Genomic DNA, 24,544 nt, shown 5'->3' with positions numbered 1-24,544 from the left:
TCATCAGAATTCATGCTAGAATTTCATGTGACGGGTATACAACCTACACCTGGAATGAATCACACTTTGTTCCTTACCTGCAATATTGTTTGACACTAGTTGACAAAAGATGGGAAACAACGACGATATGCGGGTGGTCTCATTGAGGCTCCACTTATGGTGGTATTGGCTCCATTAGTGCTCATGGTGTATGGTTGTTACCACCACCATACCCAGACATCATGAACCCATTGAGTACACGAGAAAGTTGCACTAAATAATTTAGGACATTCAAGATGCAAGTTCAGATAAACCTGAGAAGCTAGGAAGACCCTGAGAAGTTTAGCAGTGAGAGAAAAAGATCGTTTCTTCAATCCGAGGGAGCTTTGCTCGTGCTTATCCATTTTTTGGGTTTAAAGTCCTTGTTGAATTATGAAATGGGAGTGGCATGTGAAGCAGTGGAAGAAGAAATCGGTACAATTTCATTGTTCGATGTGGATGGTAGATTTCATGAGACCGTCTGGGCTTTATTGCCTTGTGTATTATGAGTAAAAATATAGAGAAGATCACCAAAGCAGGTGTCCTTGCTCACTTCATTGAGTTTCTTACTTATGTAGACAGAGACACGATAGAGCAATCATTGGAAATTCTGGAGGCACTCTCCACCGTTTCAGAAGGTCAGTCTATCATACAAGGGCATGCCCTAGCGGTACCGACTATTGTTAGAAGCGTACTGGCGGACCGCGGTGTATGATGTTGGAACGAGTTATGCAGTTGGGATTTTATTGAGAGTCTAAGAAGAGTTGTTGGCATCAAATTAGAATCGATGTCCAATTTTTTTAATGGAGACTGGGTTTTGAGCAAAATTTTAAGGATGGAAAATTTTGTTAAGTTTAAAAATATTAGCTAATTTTACTAATTTTTAATATGTAAACTATCAAAATTATATGAAGAAAAAACAAACAAACACTATAAAATGTTATTAATTTTTAATATACAAATTATAAAATGTTTATTGATATATTTGTAAAATTATTCAAATTTATGATGATTTTATAAATAACTTCTATATAATATTAAAGATTCTAAAATAAAATAATTTTATATTTTAAAATTTAGACAAATCATTTTTTATAAAAATTGGAAATTGACAATATTTTTATATAAAAAAATCATGAAAAATTAGCTCCTAAATTTTTGTATAATAAGTCTTGGTGGAGCTCAGCGATCGTCCCCCATGGATTCTTTCGACGTTGTGCAGACTGTGGGTGGGAAAAGTATCAACGCAGGGGGAGACTCGAACGTCTGAACGACCATAGAAGCCACATAGTAAAAATGGACTGGATTGAAAAGGACAAACATCTAAAGATCTGATTGGCATGATCTGTCCAAGCCAAGCCAGCGGAAGAACACCTTCAATGTAATTATAATCAATTAATGTTACATTGAAGTTTGGCATAATTCATGTGCTCATATAAAATTCCTATTTAAAACTTAAGTTGTTTTTAATAACTATATCGAAAATTCCTATTTAAAACTTAAGTTGTTTTTAATAACTATATCGCGAGAAACACGAGTATTTTATCTTTATGTGATACCATACTTTCCCATTTTACTTATATATATATATATATATATATTAAATAAAAAAATACATTTTAATTAACTTATATATTATTTAATTTTATTATAAATATTATTTAAAATTATTTTTGTAAATTTATTTATTTATTTATTATTGAATTGAGGCTTCTGTGATCCCTGTCATGTTTTGAGAGATTTTTTTGAGTAAATTGCATGATATTTCTTTTGTCTAGAACCAATCAGTGTGGTTCATTATCAAGACAAGTTGAAGAATCAGATCCAGTTTTGCATGTTAAATAGTGAGAGCAGAACCTCCAATGGCTATAATTCTAGATCAGGTAAGGTTAAAAAGACTAACGTCTAAAATAGACAGGGAAACGGTTAGATAGACATGACCAGAGGCATAACCATACTTAGTAAAGAACTAAATATCAAAATATTAATTAATCAAATAGATATATTACCCAAAAGTTTTACCCATTATAAAAATTAAATTATATATATATATATATATATATATAATATATAATAATAATAAATTAATTAAATTAATAGTTAACTAAAAAGGTCATAATTATTTAATATATATATATATATATATATATATATATATATATATGAGTATATATAAATATATATTAGAAACTATTTATATGGGGAAAGAAATTATAGAAGTTAAAAATAAATAAATATATCAATATATAAATAAATTTATTTAATAGTTAGTTAAAGAAAGTCTTAACTATTTAATATATATATATATATAGTTAGCTAAAAGGCCATAATTATGTAATGAATTTTTTTATATAAAATTAATAAATAAAAATTCAAAAATTTAATAAAAATTAAGTATATAGTTTGAGTGGGTCTAATGATTAAGATCACTTTTTTCTTCCTAAAAGATCACAGGTCCAAAAACTAGAGAGAATAAAATATATATGCCTTTCTAAACTTAGTAGTCAAATAACTGCACTGATGTGAGTCCCTTGTCTCACAAATAAAAAAATTCCATATACCGATTTGATATTTAACTTAAATGTGACTTTAAAATTAAACAATAATAATAATAGTAATATCATTTTACATGCCTCATTTATTTACAACTTTGAAGCATATGGAGGCTCTCACAAAGTATATCGCATAAAGATTGACGGAGTAGGAACGTCCAATTCCAAATAGGGTGACCAAATTAACGAAATCGACATCGAGAATTTTTCTTAACCCTGATTAATATCGAGTATTTTCCAACATTTTATATATTATAATCCATCAATTTATATCAAAGTTTGACGTCTAACATGGAATTCTTATTAGTCCCTGCCCCTACGGGGTTGCAGGGACTATAGTTATCGTTTTTCAGCGAATATTAGTTTGACACGGAAACCTAACATCTTCTTTCCCATTTAACCAAAGTTTTTTTATATTAATAAAATGCTTTTTCCCTTTAACCAATCGACTAAATAAGATTTTTCATTTTAACTGATAAAAAAACCATTATTTTATTTGGCCTCATATCGAGGCCAGAGCAAATTTAAATGGTATTCCTCATTGCAAAACTTAGATTAATAAAAGAGGCGGTCATCTAAATATTCATGTGGATTATTGTGGTTTTAATATTAACATTAAAGTATAGAAATTAAATGTCTAGTTACATGCATCTTAACTTAAGTTTCAAGAAGATTTAAATATTATATAACATAATATTTTTGTGACTTGTCTGAGACCTACGCATGATATTAACCCTATTTTCTTGTCATGTATAAATTTTTGTTTGAATTAGATCATTTTTATCCTATTAAGAGAAATAATAGCAAGGTGTTTTATTTATTTTGGAGTTAGAGAAAGTTGCACCAGGACCGGGCAAAGAGAAGATTTGGGTATGTACAACCCCCTAGCTTAGCAAGTTGAATGAACAAAGTAGAGCTATAGGCCCAATCACAAGCAAGCAACTACTGAATGACCATACCGACCTTCAAACCCAAGAAAATAAGTAAATAAAATATATAAACACTTGAAATATCTCCTTTTCTATTATTCTGTATGAAATTTTATATTATTATGTATGAAGATTTTGTGTAACATTGTTTTCTATTATTTTGTATGAATATCGTGTGTAATCTTGTTTATTATTCTATCAGGATTAGCCCTAATGCTTAGCATCGGTTAGAAAAGGCGAACTCTGCGGCTTTGGGGTTGAGGAGGCCTTTGTTGAACGACTGTTATTGGTGAGGTTTGGGGTTAGGTGAACTCTTGCGGGTTTGGGGTTGAGAGAGCCTTTGTTGAATGACTATTATTGATAATTTGTGTTTGGGGTTGAGTGGGCCTTTCCTCAACGAGTGTTGTTGGTAATTCTATACACTCATTTGCTTATTCTGCTCCACTTTATTCCTTGGTCTGAACAAGAATAGAGGAAAGGAACCAATGAATGGATATATATAGTACACCAAAGAAAACCAAAACTAAGCTCATGGGAACGAGATCCAAATGGGACCCAGAGCCAAACTAGAACATAAATCAACCATTGATTAGTCATGCTTTTATGCTTGATTCTCTATTTCTAACCTAATCAATCCACTAGTCAGCATGTCGATTAAATAGACTCTAGTATTCCATGCTCCAAGCTAATTATATGGATACCTATGGCATTGATGTTAAAAATTATAAATAATGCAAGCTTATCTTTACTCATGATAATTAGCCAGGGTAGTAGGGGACTCCAACCTTACTCGCATAGAAGCTTAAAATAAAGGGTAGTAGTTGGAAGGTAAGGATGCTTAAGCAGACTTAAACAACTCTTTCATGGTATCTAAGGCAACTCGAACTTTTGATTTGAATGCATGAGTTGCAGCAATTTCAATTATATGGATACCTATGGCATTGCCGTTAAAAATTATAAATAATGCAAGCTTATCTTTACTCACGATAATTAGCCAGGGTAGTAGGGGACACCAACCTTACTCGCATAGAAGCTTAAAATAAAGGGTAGTAGTTGGAAGGTAAGGATGCTTAAGCAGCCTTAAAAAACTCTTTCATGGTATCCAAGGCAACTCAAACTTTTGATTTGAATGCATGAGTTGCAGCAATTTTAAGGTGCTGAGGATGTTCCTCGGTCCTAATATCCTTTGATTAATCTGATAATTTCTTTTTGTATTAGGGTCATCCTTCCTTGTCCTTATAAGTGAAATTAGTCAAGCTAATAGTAGGGCTTTAGATTGAAGTGAGCTTTGTGATTGGGGTTGGAAGGTTGGTATCGCTTTGTTGGATTCATCTTACACAATTTGTCCAACTAATAATAGGGCTTTAAGTTGAGGTGATCTTTGTGATTGGGCTAGGAAGGTTGGTATAGCTTTGCTTGATTCAACTTTCTCTTTGTGAACTAGCGAAACTCACTGCTCGATAGAGGGGCTTGCATATTTATTATATTTCCAAACTAACCTTTTGCGAATCATGCGTAGCTTTGGGCATTGAGTTATTCTTGGGAGATATACTACATAATAGAATCCCCATAATCCCTGGAAATTCAATAAACCAATGCATTTTTTAGCCATCATAAATCAGAGAATTCTATAAATAATCAATTCATGTGTTTTTCATTGAATTGAAGCCACAAAAATCTGCCAAAAAATTGACTCTTGCATTGTTGCATTGAATTGAATCAACCAAATTGACACAATTTGGATAGACTCACAAGTTCTGACTATGGTTGTAATTATTATAAATTAAAAATCTAATGCTATGGTAATAATGCATCCCCATAAACTACCCCAACAAGTTGAATACTATGTGGGATGGTATGAATGGTGGCTAAGCCACCCCTCAGTCTTGACACCTGATTTAATGGAAATATGTTCTATGTGGTGCAACCCTTCAAGGTGCACTATTGGAAAAAAAAAAAAAATACCAATCTATTTGATCTTTGTAAATTAAAAATAACCTAGGAAGAACTACATATTAAAGAATAAAAACCCAGTATCAATAGAAATTTCAACTAAACACAACCTGGTGCCCAAAAATAGCTAAAAGGTGCATTATTACTTAATCTCAACTTTAGATGAAAAAGCCTATTATCAAAACAGAGCTTCAAAAAATCCATAAAAACAAAAGATCAAATCTTCTAATGAAACTAAAACCAACCATATGTAATTTGGCTAAAAGCTCCATTTCAATCACAGGCTAACCAGAATACAAGTAAACTGACAACAAGATAAAATGCGATGGATTCTTCGGCTCTATGACAAGATACAAAGATAAATGTTCATTTGTTCCTGTTATAGATTCTTTAATGTTCAATTTCAAGAGTGATTTGAACAAAGGATGAAAATTGGAACTACGAAAATGCACAATTGCGCTTTTGAATAGTGATGTGCATTTTCTTCTATGTATTTGTGTTTAAAATGCATTTTTTCTCTCTCAATAAATGCTTAATTGATAATAAAAATTGGAAGAAAACCAGAAAGAAGTTTTCTAGAGTGAAGAAAATGATGGTGAGCTTAATACCTGGAGAATCATCTGAAGGGTAATCCAATCCTCTCCTGTATGGTTTTCCTTTTTCTAATATTACATCCTTTGAAATCTATAGGCAAGGGTGCTATATTCCACGTGTTCACTTCATAATTTGTTTAGATACAGGGAGGACACTTTAATGAGAGCCCCTGGACGGGTACACTAATCTCCTCGTAAAAAAATCTCTATAGTGTCATTCCTTCCTTCTAAAAGAGAAGAGTTGAGACACATTACATACATGCGCTACTGGCATCCCTACCCAACACGGTTTTTAAGTTATTTTATTTCTTAATAAATGTTTGAATTTTTAATTTCAATTATTATTAATGTGGCCGGATATACTTTAATAGAAAATTGGAGGTTGACACTACCCTTGCTCTCGGGAGAGACAAAGAAAATACAATATCAGATCAGCGGAGTTCCGCTGAGGATATTATGTGATGCACCAATAAACGTTTTGATGGGAATTTCTGGAAACGTGATCCAAACACTCCAAATTTAATGCCAACTTTAGTGGCCAATGATAGTTTTGGTCAAAATAGATTTTGGACATGATAGTTTTGGTTCTTGCTTTGAAATTATATGCAGTATTGTTTGAAATTGAAAAACATAATCCTCAATTGTGCTGGTTTGGACACAACTGATGTCACGGTGTGTCATTCCTCTATTTAATTTTAGTAGACAAGCATTTAGATCGGTCATCGTAGTATTTTGCATTACAGTTGCAATGGAGACTATTTGACCATGAGGCTACTGCATATTAAAATAATGATTTGATTCTTCTAGCATCATATCCTATGTCGTGTTTTTGTGAATGGAACCAGCGTGAGTGATGCTTAGCATTACAATATGTTTTTTTGCAAAGAAGCTTTAATTTTAACTCACGATGGATTCTCATTTGTGTAATTAAGTTATAAAAGTCTTTTACAATAATATTGATTACAATATTTAGTCTTAGTGGATATTAAATCTAATATTTATCAGTCTTGAACTTAGGAATCCAGAGAAATAATGTAACTAAATTTCTCCACATTTAGCATATAATAAACATAGACGTATAAAACATGGAAGTTTTGCTGACATATTGTAATTTCACTGTAATCTAGAAAATTACTAGACACTTTGAGGACCTACAAATATCACTAACTCATACCTTAACTCATACTTCAAGATCGACAATATTGGTTGTAGACAAGGATTTGCTACGCTGCAACCCCCTTGTTTAAAATTTAAGTTGTTTTTAATAACTATATCACTACAAACATGGATATTAAATTATAACTAATTTAGTGTTTGGTTTATCTATCCAATCAAAGCTAAATTTTATTAAAATACATAAACTTTGATAATAACAAGAAGGGATATTAGCTTTTTTTGCAAACACTCTCTATATTAAAACTACATTTTTGGTCTTAGAGTAAGACCTAAAATTTTATTAAGAGTTTATTTTCCAAAATACAAAGAAATAATTTAATAATGAAGACATCTATTATAATTGAAAACTTAGTAATGACCAGAAAATATCTTAACTTTCTTGCAAACATTGTTCTATGCTAAAACTACCTTTTTGGTCTGAGTATAACACCTAATTAAGCCTAAGGCTTTTTATGGTGAGGTTTTATCTCACAACACTATTCTAAATTCGTTGTCCTCCGGGTGCTGCCATTGGACGAAGCCCTTAAATTTGACCGTACGTACACTTGGCAAAGAGTTACTGAAGAGTTGTCACCTTCGTAGTCAGCCGGAACGCATTACGGGAAGGGTAATTGTGTTTGAGGTAAATCAACTTGTGTTTAGGGTATACAGGAGCTCATAGATCGATTTTAGTTGCATTTTGGTGCAAGTGGAATCTGCTTCAAAAAAAAAAAAACCTCCAAAGCTCAAACTTAACCACCAACTTAACCTCCAAAGCTCCTTGAGGAAGACCACGACAGTGCTGCAGCTGGCAGACCACTCCACAGTGACCCTGAGGGGATTTTGGAAGATGTGATGGTCTCCATTGATTCTTGGGAGTACCTTGCTGATTTCTTAGTTCTCCAACCAAAGGCAAAGCTCACAGGGTATCCTCTCATTCTAGGAAGACCCTGGTTGGCTACAGCCAATGCCTACATTAGCTACCGAGCTGGGAACATGACCATAAAGAACGGGCACATGTCCAAGCAGTTAACCCTATATCCTCCTACCCAACCCTTTCTAGAACATGATCTACCTCTCTAGTTGGAGGAGTATGAGGATGAAGTTTATTCTGCACCACTTTGTGCATTAGAAATCGCCATGGGAGGGAACCACAAGATGAGGATGATATGATTGAAAATTTGATTCAGAAACCACCTCCCAGTGTATCACCATTAGAAGACATAGTAAGAGAAACCCAAAACAACCCCTCAACTGATCTCTATGTGGTTGACCCTATTTCTCTCTGTGTCAAGAATATAGAGTTCGACCCATAAATAACATTGAAAACCAATCCATCCCTATCTACTTCCCAGGAGAAGGAGCTATGCAGCCTGTTGAGAAAACATCCAGATGCCTTCGCCTGGAGTTATAAGGAGATGAAGGGAGTGCACCCTTTAGTATGTACTCATCATATATACATCAAGGAAAATTGCAAGCCAGTCAGGTAGCCTCAAAGGAGGATGAACCCAACACTTAAAGATATTGTTAAGGAAGAACTGCAGAAATTGCTAGATGCAGGATTCATCTATCCCATTTCTGACAGTGAATGGGTCTCTCCTTTGGTGCTAGTGCCAAAGAAAAATGGTAAGTGGAGAATCTGTGTCAACTATTGGGAATTGAGCAAAGCCACTAAAAATGACCACTTTCCTTTACCTTTCATAGATCAAGTGTTAGACGGTCTAGCAGGGAAAAAGTTTTTCTCCTTCCTAGATAGGTTTAGCGGGTACAATCAGATTCAAATCAGTCTGAGAGACCAAGATAAGACCACTTTCACTTGTCATTGGGGTACCTTTGCATACTAGGTCATTCCTTTTGGTTTGTGCAACGCCCCAGCCACTTTCCAAAGAGCGGTATTGAGTATATTTTCTAAAATGGTTCATGATGCAGTAGAAATATACACAGATGATTTTACTCCTTATGGCTCTGACTTTCAGGAAGCTTTATCTAACCTAGGAAAAGTTCTAGATAAGTGTATTGAGATGAACCTGTCCCTCAGTCTAGAAAAATGTGAATTCTTGATGATTGAAGGGACCGTGCTAGGTCATGCAATATCTCAACAAGGACGACAGGTGGACCCCAACAAAATTGCCATCATCCAAAGGGTCCCACCTCCTCAAAAGGTGAGAGATGTCAGAAGTTTCCTAGGCTTAGTTGGATATTACAGGAGATTCATTAAAGACTTCAGAAATATAGCCTCTGCTTTATTTGGCCTCCTAGGTAAAGATGTTGAGTTCATATGTTCGAAAAACTGTCAAGAAGCCCTAGATACCTTGAAGAGCAAGCTAGTGATTGCCCCAATTCTCAGAGGGACAAACTAGGCCCTACCCTTTCACATTCACACAGATGCCTCGAACAAAGTGATAGAAGCAGCGTTAGGACATATTGATGGAAAGTTAACTTATGACATATACTTTATAAGCAAAAACTTGTCAAAGACATAGTTAAACTACACAATGATCGAGAAGGAACTCCTAGCTGTCGTGCATTCCTTAAACAAATTCAAACATTATATCACAGGCTATCAAACCTTTGTGCACACTGATCATGCTGCAATTAGATATTTAATGAACAAACCAGATGTAAATGCTTGCATTATTAGATGGTTGCTTTTACTGTAGTAGTTTGATCTGACCATTATTGATAAGCCTAGTAAGGAAAATGTTGTTGCTGACTTTTTTTCTAGAGTAAATTTGCCTGCGGGTGAAGAAGGAATGGTGGATGACCAAATGCCATATGAACACCTATTTTGTATATTGGTATTCTCTCCATGGTTTGCTAATACAAAAAACTACTTGGTTTCAGCACAGTTCCCACCATACCTGTCCTCAAAAGAGAAGAGCAGGATAGTAAGGAAATGCACCCCTTTCACTTTGATTGGAGGCAATCTCTTCATACTGGGCCTAGATCAGATCTTGATAAGATGTGTTAGGGAGGAGAAAGTCTTTGACATCCTCCTGACTTGTCATGATGGGCCTTGTGGAGGTCATTTTGTAGCAAAAAGAACCGCCTTCAAGATATTGCAAGCAGGATACTACTGGCACACTCTTCATCAAGATGTGAGGAGATACATGAGCCAGTGCGATCGGTGTCAGACGATGGGGAAACCCACTCCAAAGGATGAAATTCCCATGACACCTCAAGTGACCTTTGAGCCATTTGAGAAGTGGGGCTTATCAACCCCCCTTCAAAGCAGAAGCAGTACATCATTGTGTGCACCAACTACCTGACAAAGTGAGCAGAGACAAAAGCTATCAAAGCAACAACAGAGGAAAAAGTAGTTGAGTTTTTGAGAGAAAATATATTCTACAAGTTCGGGTATCTGAGAGATTTGGTCACAGACCAAGGCAGTCAGTTCACTTCCAGCCTGATTGAAGACCTACTCACACATCATAAGATCAAGCATAGGACTTCCACCCCTTACCATCCACAAGCCAATGGGAAAGTGGAGGTCACTAACAGAGCATTGGAAGGGATCCTAACGAAGGTAGTGAGCAGCAGCAGAAAATACTGGGCAGACAGATTAGTTGAGGCCACTTGGGCCTACAACACAACATGGAAGACCACTACCGGGTTCACACCCTATGAACTGGTCTATGGGAAGAAGGCTTTGTTGTCAATAGAGTTTGAATTCAATACCTTAAGGATGACAACTCAACTGAACCTAGACCTCAACCATTCACAAAAGGATAAATTACTTCATCTCAATGGATTGGATGAATATAGATTGCAAGACCTTCTCCATACAGAGGTAGTTCAGCTTCGAAGAAAGATATGGCATGAAAAAAATATCAGGGAGAAGCAATTCCAAGAGGGAGATTGGGCAGTATTCTATGATTCAAGATACAAGAATTTCAAAGGCAAGCTGAGGACAAGATGGTTGGGACCCTACACCGTGAAGAAATGCAATGACAATGGTTCAGTTTTGATCAGAACTATTGATAATGAAGCCATCCCCATGCTTGTCAATGGACATCGATTGAAAGTTTACAAGAAACCCCTATCCAAGCGAGAGTTTATTGAAGATTTGAATAAAACAGTGATGGTAGTGGAGCATGTCTTAGGTTCCACTTCACCCACTCATTGAAGAAAAGGAAAAAAATAAAAAATAAGGACTCAAGTGAAAACCTCCATGAGGCGCTTGAGTCCTATCATTGGGTTGAAAACCTCTTTTGAGGTAGCCTGGTGATGTCAAAAAAAATAAAGGAAAAAGAATAAGATCCCTGGGTGAAAACCTCCCTTGGAGGTGCCCAGGGTAGACAATTAAGGTGAAAACCTCTCTAAGGCACCCTAGTTGTTTTAAAAAGGAATTTTTATTGCATTGCAAGTTTGCAGGAGGACTATAGGAAGCAGAAGAAGGTGCCAAGAGGACCCTGACATTCACACCAGCATCCATCTCATCTTCTCCACACCTTCCTTCATCATTTTTGGCATCTATTTCACCCCACTGTGCCTTTTTCTTCCAAAACTGTGTTTTCTACAGGAGGCTCTGTGTTTTCTACAGGAGGCTCATGTAGGAATTACAGAGAGCCAAAAGTGTCGACAGAACGCAGTTTGAGGGACAAAAAAGCTTCATGAGGAACCTATAATCCCTCTGACCATCTTCAAACCTCCTTACCATCATTTCCAAGCCTGCATCACACCCCAAACATAATTATTTTTTTCCCTGTCCAAGAAAAAACACAAAAAAAAACAGTTTTTAGGTTTTGAAAAAAAACAAAAATAAAAAGATGAAAAGGCACTAATGACCTTACTTGAAGCTTACCTACCATCCCTCCATCATTCATGACACCTCTAACATTATTCTTGAGGTCCAAGCACAGGGAAAAGCTGAAGTTTCCAGGGGAGAAGTAGCTACAGGAGCTCCTGTAGGAATTCCTGTAGCAGCGGATCCCATAAAAGTCCAGCACCAAAAGCAAAAGAGTGCACATTTGCAGGTTGAAAAGGCACATGCAGCTCAGCTCTAGCAAAAGAAGAACCTGCAAAAGTACACAACCACACATTAGCTAGCAAAGACAACATGCATGAAGGAAAGTGTATGCATGCAGCAGAGAAAGCCACATCACCTCACAACAAATACACTCGGACCACATGTAAGTAACTAAATCACTCCTCTATTTGCATTTGTGTAATTAGGAGTCATACAGAAGGCAACGAGATGGTTGAGATCGAACGAGGGAAAGGTGGCCAGTTAACTTGGCCATCTTCATTTAGTTGACTCCACTTATTCGAGATGTCACCCACACGTGCGCACAGTCAACTCAAGCACAAGATGCCAAGGACAGGTAGTGGGAGGAAGTGTGAAATCTGATGCAATAATGAGGGATGATTACGAGGAGGGGCCATGATGACCAAGCAGGTGGGGACCAATGGTTCGAATACGTCCAACGTACACCTTGCCAGCTCAGCACTCATAACCAAAAATAGCCATAAAAAGAAATGAACACTCCTCCCTGTGCATTCTCACCACCTTTTCTTCATTTTCTCCTCATAACTCAGCCACAAAAGTCTTCTTGTGCCCCCCATAGCCTCGTAACCACCATTCTCCATCGATTTCCTCTCTATCTTTACTCTCAGTGTTTTCTACAGGAGCACCTACAGGAAATCTACAAGAGCACCTACAGGAAATCTACAAGAGGAACATCGGGCTTCTACAGGAGGGGCAGTGAGTCATTTTGAAGGGAAAAACCACAATTTTTAGCACAAATTTCAGTCTGGAGAGGTAGGGTTCATGCATTCCCCCTGTTGAATATCAATATATGAAAGAAGTGATCTCAATTTGAGGATGAAATAAGTCTTTAGGAGGGCAGACAATACATAAAAAAAAATTATGTTTATTAAAAAGACACAGTCTCCTTTGTTTTTCTGTTTTCCTCAAAATTCTTTGTCTCCACCTCCATATTTGGTTTTCCAAAAGAGTACAGGTAGTATTACAAGAGGGTTTATGAGAAAGGAGCCCACTAACTCCACTAGGCTCCATGCACATCCTCAAGTGGTGGACATATTCACAAGGGCAAACTGGATGAATTTCTTTGAGAAATTTAGAGGGTCTGATGATGAAATTGCCCAAGAATTTTCTCTCTCTCTCTCTGGTCCCTCACACAAGAACACATGCCACTGTAACCATTACAGGCCTCTCCATCGAAATAACCCCTGAATTCATCAGTAGGGTCACTACCCTTCCTCTTGGGCTGCCTTGGAGTAAAGATGAGAAACCAATTGGCTAGGCTACCAAGAAGAAATTTTTCCAAAATAATGAAACCCCTGTCGAAGATAAAAATGGAATTAGAAGGGCTAGTATACCATACCCTTGGGATGATGTTAGCTACCAAGTCATCAAATACATTTCCTGTGAAGGGAGGCACAACATTGTCTATGGATATCATTTCAGAATCCTCCATGACTTGAGATATGGCATGGATACCCCAGCACCTCAAAAGCTCAGTATCCCTTACTTTCTCCTTCAGTCCCTCATTGACTCTAGCACCAAGGTACAAGCAGGAAATTCAGGGCAGTTAGCTCACCATGGCTTAATCAAAATCCTAGTAGAGGAAGCCCTCCATACCCTTACACTCCCTATAGCATGGGAAGTTTTTTGAAATATGGCAGCTGAGGATGACATAAAGGCATTAACCTATGATGTCAGTCCTATTGGCAGTGAGGAGGAAGAACAACAAGGAGGAGAAGATGAAGCCAGTGGTGACACTACAAAGCAAGAAAGGAAGGAGGAAGGAAAAGAAACAGAGGAGAGGAAAGTTGAAGAGACAAAAAAAGAGACATAAGATGGAGAAAAGGAGGTAGAGAAGGCAGAGCAAGGAGAAGAGTCCCCTGAGACTTTGGAAAGAGAAGCAACAACTGCCCTCATTACCCTTAGTACACCAGTCAAGACAAAGCAAACGAGGAAAAGAAAGACCTCCATGTATTTCAGGGCAAGGAAAAGCACAAGAATTAAAACAGGAAAACTCAGCCCTCTTCAAAAGTTCCATTACCATTAAAGATTCACCATCTACCAAGGTTAAAGAATCTCCTTCCAAGACACCCATAACCTATGAAAGGGAGACTCTAAGGTCTTCTACATGGAAGGGAAAGGCAATACTATAGGACTCAAAACCAGACCTACAGGAGGCTTAGGCAGTCCTACAAGAGACCCAAAAGCTTGAGAAAAAGATAGGGGAACAACCAGAGGTGAAGGGGGGAGCACAAGAGCTACAAGAACTTGACCCTCAGTCTAGTCTTGCCTCCTATTACAATCTACGTGTGGGAGGCAGGATAATCCCACAGAAATTTGCAATTCCATTGTTTTCGAATTGGAGAAAGAAAGAGTGAGAACACATAGGTGGATGCAAATAACCAAATCCAAAGGAGTTGAGGATGTTGGCCATATGGAAAACAAACTCAAGGAAATGGGCAGAGAATTGAGTGCTCTCAGAGACAGAGAGGCCATTACAAGAAGCCACCTTGAAAATGAGAATGAACTACTGAGGAGGCAGCTGCAAGAGAAAGAGACATAGCTGGCATACATGGCCAACATATCCATGGAAGCATTACAATGCAAAACACCAGCCAAATCTTATGGCCTCTATCTGAGGACCAATGGCTTCAATTCCAAATAAAGACTTTGGCACAATGCCTTTCCAAGACTACAGGCAGTTCATGGATCTGTGTGACCAAAGCACCTCAGAGGATAAAGCAAAGATGGCAGAGTTCTACCTACACAATATGGCCCTCACAGACATGAATGTGTGGGACCCCAATGCCAAGCTAGGGGATCTGCAATTAATGGCCATGGCCTCATGGATGAACCATGAAGAATTGAGGGCAGCAAAAATGAAAATATTGATGATAAAAGAGCAGAATGAGCCATTAATGATAAGAGTTGAGCCATCAGATCCTATGGCACTCATCAGCACACACAACCTGCTTGCCAATGACCCTCAGATTGCCCCTAGATATCTAGCCAATTAGGCACAAGCAATTTCACACTTTGAAGATATGCTTAGGCTACTTGGGGATGACTGTGTGCATGCATGCATGAGAAGATGGAACACCCTACCCCACAGCTTGCAGATCAGAGAATACCATTCTCCCATGAGGTTGAGGGAGGCATTGAAAAGAGTGCCAATGTACAAGCGCTCCATGCAAGGCTGAAGGTCAACTGGATTGGCCTCAAACTGAGTCCTCCACTTCTATTAGGCATGCTGGAAGGCAGAAGAGAAGAAGAATAGGAGGAGCAGTGGAAGGACATAGATAGAAAAGCAGGGTTTTATGACCAACATGAGCAGACCATGTCAGAAGCCTGGGATGCTAGGGAGGCCACCAGGGCCATAAAAGATGAGGAGATTGACTAAGTTTCTCAGAGGATGAGCAACATCTTCAGTAGGGGGTGATGATGAGCCTCATAAATGGGTAATTATATGGGCTCATTTTACCTCCTAACCTAGTCAAATCAACCATTCCCTTAGCTTATTGTATGATTTTCTGATTATATTTATGCTTATAGAGTGAGTTGAGTTAGTTATGATGCCATGTGGTCTAACATGTATTTAATGTAGATTATTGATGGCTTTCGAGGTCAAAGTCAAGGATCCGGTGGTGAAATAGCAGCAATAACTCAAAGTAGACAAATGATAGGGCTTATAGGATGGAATATTCCTCATTTATTACTCCTCACTTCGAATTCCCCTTCATTCAACTCGAAGTACAAGCAGCCGAATCATGCACTAGAAGGTAGTCAAGCAAGTGGAGGATGACTTTAGTTATCTCGAGTTTTGGGAGCCAAGCCTCCCTGATTTTAAGGAAGTTGTTGGTAGCTTTAGATGTATAAGTAGAGAGGCCTAGGGCCTCACTAGGGTCAGATTTTTGCTTATGTAACTCAGCTGAAATTTCGAGCTTACTATTTTGTGGCAGTTTTATGTAATCTTGCTATTTTTTGATAATGAAGATGGAATCCTTTTTGAGCTATCACTAAGTTACTTCAGAGAGTTGAAGCTCTTGGGTTAGGGCCCAATCCAAGTAGCCAAGCTTCTCTTTACTTGTATTTGTATGCCTTACTTCAGTTTGTAGATTAATTTGCTGTTAGATGTATTTCTTTTATGGTTAAAAACAGGTTGCTTTTGATGATTTAGTAGTTTGCTTCCATTTGTGCTTTCTGTAGCAGGTTAAGTAGTGACCAGAAAAGATTCAAAAGGCTAGCAATAGTGCCTTGGCCTCTCTTCCTCCCTCTGGGACCATGATTTGAGGTGAAGACTCTGTTGCTACCCCAAAAACACATATTTTCCTCATTCATAAGAATTCTAGTGTTTGTAGCTCTTTAGTAGGTTAATAGTCCAGTTTTTCTTTGCTTCAGATCTCCTTTATCACGTTCATTTCCTGATTTTCAATAGTCCTCTTTCATGCTTTCCTTTCCTATAGCATTTCTTAGCATTTCCTTTCATAGATCATATCTTAGACCATTTTAATGCAAAACTATGTTTTTCTTAAATGCACTCATTTCATTTGTTGCTTGATTTTCTTGGTTGACTGCCAGTTCCTTTGCAGCAGATCTCTTCCAGCAGTAGGCCAACTTATCAGCAATCACATCCTCCATCTGATTCATGCCCTACAGGTCTCCTAAACCTCACCTCAATTCTGCCCTAGTTTCCTTCATTTTTTTTCATAGAACTTCTTCCTCTCTCCTTGAGCAAACCCAATCATCTTTCTCTCTCCTGGTGATTCATGGTAGACCTTAGGTGCCCTAACACCTCATTCCAACCTTCATCCACCTTTTCCACCCACTCTTACACCCTCAAAAGAGTGGAAATTTCTCTCGGCTTCCTCCTGTAGGCCTCCTGTAGTTTCCCTGTTTTCCTCTTGTAGTTTCCCTGTGTCCTCCTATAGTTTTTCCAGCAGGCTTTCTTTTGAAGGCCGACTATGGGAAAAACCTCCAGAAGGCCACCTAAGACCTCCTAGGACCCATCCACACCATCCTACATCCTCCCAAGCTCCAAAAACACCCTTTAACACCACTTGTTCACTGCCACACTCACACACAATAAATTAGATGCATGCCAAATTCACATAAAAATCCAAAAATATGTTTTTTGCTTATTTACTTCTAGAAATAGCATGGTTAGATGTTGTTTATTTCCTTGAGTAGGTAATGTCATTTCTTTCATGGTTTTCATAGAGTTTTTGGCAAAATTAGAATTTGCTTGTTAATTATGGTTTACTAGGTTTTGCTTTACATTCTAGTCTTTCTCCTTTCTACAATTAGAGTAGCTTCTATAGAGTAATCTTTCTTTTCTTTCATCACACATAAAGCTTCTTCTAAAATCTATAGAAGTTAGCTTGAGCTCCTAGTGATCTCGCACTGGCTGACCAAGTGACAACCTATAGTGAGAACTAGTACTTGTGCATATAGCACTGACGCTTCCAAGTTTGTTACGAACTACCGGGTTGATGAAAGTAAAATTGGTAGCCTAGGAGTTGCAGCATTCTTGCTGCAATACTAGCGCTCACCAATGTGTACTCCACAATTCTTATGGCTTGCAAAATTATATTGCCAAATTTGCATCATTACCTATAATTTTGTTTTCTTTTTTCCTTTTTTTTACCACATTTTAGCTCCTTTAAAGATGCGACTCACCACTTCATCATTTAGTTGTTGGTCAAATTCTCACCATAGGGCTAAATCTACAACAAGTAATGCAGTACTAGCCACTCTCAGCACAACATACCATGGAGACAAATTTGTGATGGAAACACGCACAATTCGCTACACTTCACCTCTATGTGGCCAAGCAAACAAAGACCCACAATTTAGGTCAAGGAGATATTTGTAAAAGACTCACTTACATTCTCACATAAATCATATATGAATTATTTACCCATGACCATTACAACAAATATGTGTTGCTTTCTTTGGCTCTTTGATACTCCTTTCATCTTAATAATTAAGATCATTGTGCTTTGGAATATTTCTTAGAACCTTTCATGAACCCCAATATCACATTGCTTTAATATGTTATTCCCATTGGGATTTAATGCGTTGATCTCCTTTTATGGCATGTAAAGTAATACCCAATCAAGTTCTCATTCATATATATATATATATATATATATATATATATAGATATAGATATAGCCACTTCTTATGCATGTTTCTACCATTAACATGATACAACAAGCTTACGGTTTCGTTTTAATCCAAGATTTGTCCAATAAAAATTGTGCAACCGCTCACTACACCAAACATGACCTACAACAACCACACCAAACATTACCTACAAGCGCATCAAACATGGATCTTTCACAAACTCAGCTCCAACCTCACATGGCACAGCAATAACGCCCTCAATTTTGGCACCCTCGACTCTTATACCAACTCAGAAAATATGGAAGACAAATTATTGGAAGAAAAGTTGGAGTTCATTAGTGAGACAATCACTCATACTTTCATTCACTAAGTTAGCAATCACATACATATATAGTATTACAATCTAGATGAGAAATTTTCTAGAGTATAGGATCTTAAAACTAATAAGGACTAATTAGGAAATCAAACCAAAAAGAAACATAAGAAGTTTTAATAATATGAGAATCTTCTAAATTTCTCCATTATTTCAACATTTTTTGCCATGGAGATTCTTTACCATGACAATGATTCACCAATATCACAATCTATATAAAAATCATATGAAAAGAATTTAATAGGACCACTTTCATTGTATATAGAAAAATCATATGAAAAAAATCCAATCAAATCATCTAATTATAACATATTTTGGAATCTGGTAAAGAAATTCAATAAGACCATTTAGTCTTTCATCTCTTGAACACCATTTTTCATATACAATAACAATTGAACACCATTTATCATATACAATAACACATTGTGCTAAAATAGAAGTGTTCTTTCCTACCAAATTATTCATCAAATTATTTAAACCGTTGCAATAAGATTTTTAAATACAATCTAAATATTATTTTAAACATATTAATATAATATTCAATTAAAAAACAATAATTTAAAATCTTAATATATATAGATAGATATATTTATTCACATGAAAATTATATGGATAATAATCAATGCACTTTCCGTTAAAATAAAAAAGGAAATGATTTTGATGCGCACTAAAATAAAAGATAATTTTAAACAAAATGTGTGGACGTGGACTGCCCACGGGTTGTACGTAAAATTCACAGCCAAAAAAATTCAAAATTAAGAGATTCGACATTTTGGTTTGTACATTAGCCCAGCCACATAAAGACACTCGAATAAAACTATGATTTAGATGGTCGCTAAAATAAAAGATGTTTTGAAATTTGGGTTGTACATTAGGCTGTCCGCATAAAGTACTCAGCTAAAAGTGTCATTTAAATTTTAATTCAAGTGATATCAAAGGTTTATATTTATTAAAATTGAAATGAATTTAATTGCCATAGGTATAAAATAAAAAACCGTTTTAAAATGAATAAGCCTTTTACATTGAATTAAAATCCAATAACATACAGAGTTATATTAAAAATATATATATCTATATATATATATATATATTTATTTTTTTTCCCAGCTAATATCATAGTTATGTTAAATATTTATATATTTTTTCCAGCTAATAATATCAAATATTGATAGTTATATTAGAATATATCCTAAAAATTATTAATCATTTTAGAAGGCTCATAATGACCCTTGATCAAACTGGAACAATATGTGGCCCAGAGAAAGAGAAAATGTGGAGCTTTTCTCTGCAACGGACCCCGCGTGCTTTCGAATCGAAATTCTTTGCCTCCCCCGCCCGGGCAGAGAAGAGGACAACCCTTGGAGAGACCCTTATCCAAGAGACGGTCACATAGACAGTGCAGAAGAAATATATTAGGGAGAGGTGGAACAGAGGGAAAGACCAGGGAGGCACTGATAAAGAAAACTTTTCAGTTCACGAGATACAGGCAACCATTTTTTCCAAATCCTCCTTTCAGTCTACCGTTAGATCTCTGAAACGCTTTTTTTTAAAAATGGGTGAAACTATGGACAAAGATGGGTCACTGATACTAACTACATAGACGGCGTGGGTCAGACAGATCGAAGCCTATGATGGCGATGTCAGTAGACGGGTGTTCCCAAAGCCTCTTGAAAAGTCTTGCTATCAGTTGCCTGTGGTCCCTGATGTGCCTTACCTTTTAAGATTATGGTTTGCCGTTGGAAATTACAGTGGATTCAAACAACCAACGAGCTTTGCTTTCTCTATTGAGACACCGGGGATGTTAGGTATGGGAAATGTAACAATCATTTTTAGAGAAACACCACTTCGCAACGAAACAATATTGGCTAGTTCTGGCAGAGTGCTGTTTGTTTCATCAGAACCTCAGAGGTGTTGGAAGAATCACCGCATTTCTATAGAATCTTTAATTTTTATTCTAGGGATCCTAGTTACTGGCTTGTAATGTTTACCAACACCTACAAATTTTAGTGTAACGGCAAACCTCCACATTAGATCAATGATCCCTTTATTTCTGCTATCAAATTGTGGACGCTCCAACCAGGCATGTATCAACAGGCTATCAATGTTGATGTCACGATGGAGATTTGATGCTGGTGGAAATTCTAGTATCAGGTGAATATTTTGGAAATCTAAGTGTCATAATTAACGTGGTAATGATATTTTTTTTATGGAAATCTGAGTGTTGATTTTCATTGTAAGCCATTTTTTCACGGCCATTTAATAAATTTAGAGATTTCCATGGCGGTAGGAAAATGTATATCTATAGTATATACAACCGATACCACATGACCAAATGAATTTTGATCTGTGAGAACCAATATTGATGCGGCACAGTTGAGCACTTCTATATTTTTCCCGGGATGACTGAGTTGAGTGGCTTCGTATGGTTGATAAAACAGGTATCCAGAGGACAAATTCGACCGGATCTGGGTATCTAGATTAGATTTTATTGTTTTTAATTCTACTAATCTGGTAAACAGTTTGTGAGTTCTAACGGGCACATTTCAACAAATGATACTAAGGAACTTCCTCCACCTGCTGTGATGCGAACGGCAGCGGTTATAACGAAGCATAATCTTCAATTCAATGTAGATATGAGCCCTGGTCACTGCTATTATATTTTGCAGAGCTCCAGAAGCTAAATATGTCTCAATTGAGATCTTTTTACGTGACAATAAATGGTGAAAAACGATCTGAAGCCATTACATCTCTCAGCAATTATTCTACCTTGGAGCGACCGTTCATATCCCAGATGATCACCTCAAGTTTGTCTTAGTGAACACTATTCATGCTACCAGTGATCCCATAATCAACGCTTTTGAGATTTACATAATAGTTGACACCCAGCCGGCAACACATGCACAAGACCGTAAGTTACCTTTCTGACTGGATTTGGTGATAATATATTTCAATTTCTTAGTTTTTATAATGCAGTTAAAACTCAAAAGCAGGTTTGGCATAAAACATTGGATTTCCGATACTTGCTTCTTGATCCCGTGGAAAGGAATTGTGTGTAAAAGCAATACTTTGCCAATAAGAATTTCGGAAATGTAAGTTTGATTATTTCATCTGTTTACGGTTGAAATCATAAAATTGAGGAGATTCATAGGTGAAATTGTAAGTTGAAGAAAACCGTATTGTTGCCAGCGATTTGTCTAAGGAAAGAATCTTACAGGATTGGTGCCTTATGAAATTGGACAAGGAAAGAATCTTACAGGATTGGTGCCTTACGAAATTGGACAGTTGACGGCATTAGTTAAATTGTAAGCTGAATTTGACTTCGAAGAAATCCTGATGAGGCTCATGAATGTGGTCATAGTTTGGGTTTGTCAGGTAGGTTGCCAATAATCATTTCATGTCGCTTGCCAATAATCATTTCATGGGGCCGTTGCCAAATTTCTCCAGTCTAACCATGTTGGAGAGACTCTCAGTTTCTTTTCAACAATCAATTTTCTGTTTGTCCGGTTTTAGTCTTGAGCCTATGTATGTATTCGTTGAACTAAAATTTACTTTGCTATATGGTGTAGATATCTACAAGACAACTCTTTAAGCGGTACTTTTCCATTTTGGCTATCCGAACTGGAAAAGCTAAAAGAGTTGTACGTCAACCTCTTTCTTCCTTTTCTATTTATCTTTTGGCAACTCTGGTTCTTAATTAAATTAAAATAATTCGTAAACTTTATTCATAATATTTTACGCAAGTTAAATGAAATTAATAACGAGCAATTTTTATATAGTAATCTTTTTTTTCCGCATAAATATAGAGAATAATGATTTCAGTGGTGTAATTCCTGCCGAACTTCTCATTAGTTTGGTGAAATTCAGGTAATCATATCCTATTTTATGTTCTCTATGTTTTGACACAAACCGCATTTAAGATTCGTAATTTTCTTTCGTGTTTTCTATAAAGGAAAATGTCGTAGACATTGATAATCAATCCAGCTTAAATTGTAATTAATCTAAATGGAGGATGTTCATAAAATTACTCTGTTTTTGGTCTGTTGCAGTTACTGTGAAAACCCTTACTCAGAGATGCATCAGGGGGAATGCATTCTACATAATACAAAGGAGAATAAATTGAAGGTTATCATCGGAACAGCGCTCACCGGAATTCCCATCATCGCCTTAGCTGATAGTGACAATTGTTATGTATGGCAATACACTCGGGAGAAAAGAACAGGGTTTTCACAATGAAAGAACTGTGTTGGAAGAGGAACACAGATTTTTGTGTTGGAAGAGGAACACAGATTTTTCGTGTCGAAGGTTAGGAAATGCTATCAATATTTGATATTTTACAATAACAGGAAACGTGCTGGTAATCGATATAAAGACGGCCAACATCCTTTTAGACAGCAATATGAATGGAAAACTAGCCGATTTCGGTCTTTCAAAGATAACAAATGATGGGGAGGCTACTCATGTTACCACTGCAGTAAAAGGAACGTTCGGATACCTCGATCCAGAGTACATATCTTCCTCTTTTTGCAATATTCTTTATGTTTAACAAATTCAATTCGAGTACTGCATATTTTCCATCGTGCTTGAGAAGCTTTCTTTAATTTTTTTTTCGCGGCCAGCTTTCAATTAAGTATTAAGAGGACAGTGAATTCGTTTTTATTCCACCGTACTTGATTATATCAGTTTCTAAGGGAACACTTTCACAGGTACTACAGCACTCAAATGTTGACGGAAATGAGTGATGTTTATAGTTTCGGAGTGGTTTTGCTGGAAATCATATCGGGTAGACCGCCCATAGATCCAAAACTAGTTGAAGAGGAAGTAAACATCATTCACTGGGTAAGGATTCGTATCATCAATCACCAAAATTAGAATACTTAACGGCTTTGACAAGAGAATGTTTTGTAGTGGCTGTTTGGGTAAACACTAACAATAATTATTGGCATATTTACAGGCAACACCGTATCTAGCAGAAATAGATGAAAATGGTGGCACGGTAACGGAAATCATAGACAAGAGGCTGGGCGACAATTACGACATGAAATCCATGACTTGTGTTGCCAAAGTTGCGATGAGATGTGTTCACGCTCTTGTAGACCGAGCATGAGTGAGGTAGGGGAAAGAGCGCATCAAACATGAGGATTTGTTGGCCGGCGGGGTGGATTCGAGTGAACTTGAAGAAATGGAGTGGACTCATGACAGCTGCAACATTTCCCAAATGTGAAGATAGCTTCTCAAATCGTTAGATGAAGAACAATTGGACTCTGGCGTCTGTGTAAGACCTACCAGATGTCACGATGACATAATTTTACATTTTGGGCACTTTTTACGTGCTTTGGGTGATCTTAAGAATAACTCTGAAGCCCGGTAAAGGAAACGCCGAGATGAACTGGAATTGTCAGGTTGATTTCTGTATATTAGGATAGAATATGAATTTGAATGCGGTTGTTAACAACTTGATTGATGAGCTCAAATTATGTAAACAGATCATGGCTTTAACGTTATATTATTAGCCTACGGCATGTTAGTAAATTATAATTTTATTTTAACATATATATAAATATAAATCTCAATTATAAACATTTATTTTTATTTTATCAAGAAATTTTAATGCATAAATAAGTTTTTCTCAAAAAGAATTTTATCAAAGGAATTTCAATGCGTCAATAAGTTTTTTTCAATAAGAAAATATCATGATTTATTAATATTATAGTTATTACTTATTAATATTATATAAGCTATTTGATATAACATTTTTTTAACTTTTTTAGTTTATCAATTTAATTAAAAATTAGAAGTAGTATAATATTTTGGAGAGAAATTTCAATTTTTAATTTATGACAGTGGAGATATTAATTTTT

General features: G+C 36.4%; 1 protein-coding gene across 1 annotated transcript; it reads left to right on the top strand.

Moving 5' to 3' along the window:
* Nucleotides 1-416: 416 nt before the first annotated feature.
* On the top strand, nt 417-23,790 carry LOC149188789 (putative serine/threonine-protein kinase PBL9). Its single transcript, XM_089410058.1, has 7 exons — nt 417-480; nt 597-656; nt 22,490-22,550; nt 22,733-22,860; nt 23,030-23,189; nt 23,390-23,522; nt 23,638-23,790. The coding sequence occupies exons 1-7, from the start codon at nt 417-419 to the stop codon at nt 23,788-23,790; spliced, it is 759 nt and encodes a 252-aa protein (XP_089266184.1).
* Nucleotides 23,791-24,544: the final 754 nt, after the last annotated feature.

The sequence above is a fragment of the Pinus tabuliformis genome, chromosome 3_1 (genome assembly GCF_031772625.1).
Source record: "Pinus tabuliformis cultivar Carrire ecotype Pingquan chromosome 3_1, CPIR1, whole genome shotgun sequence".
NCBI lineage: Eukaryota > Viridiplantae > Streptophyta > Pinopsida > Pinales > Pinaceae > Pinus > Pinus tabuliformis.
Note: the sequence above shows the minus strand (reverse complement) of the source record. Positions and strands in the feature narration are given on the sequence as shown.

What these genes read in the sequence shown, in the direction of transcription:
- LOC149188789 (XM_089410058.1), top strand. Translation starts at nt 417, where the DNA reads ATGGGAGTGGCATGTGAAGCAGTGGAAGAAGAAATCGGTACAATTTCA. An exon ending in ACTCTCCACCGTTTCAGAAG is followed by an intron (nt 657 to 22,489) that starts GTCAGTCTATCA and finishes GCATAAATATAG; the next exon opens with AGAATAATGATTTCAGTGGT. An exon ending in ATTAGTTTGGTGAAATTCAG is followed by an intron (nt 22,551 to 22,732) that starts GTAATCATATCC and finishes GGTCTGTTGCAG; the next exon opens with TTACTGTGAAAACCCTTACT.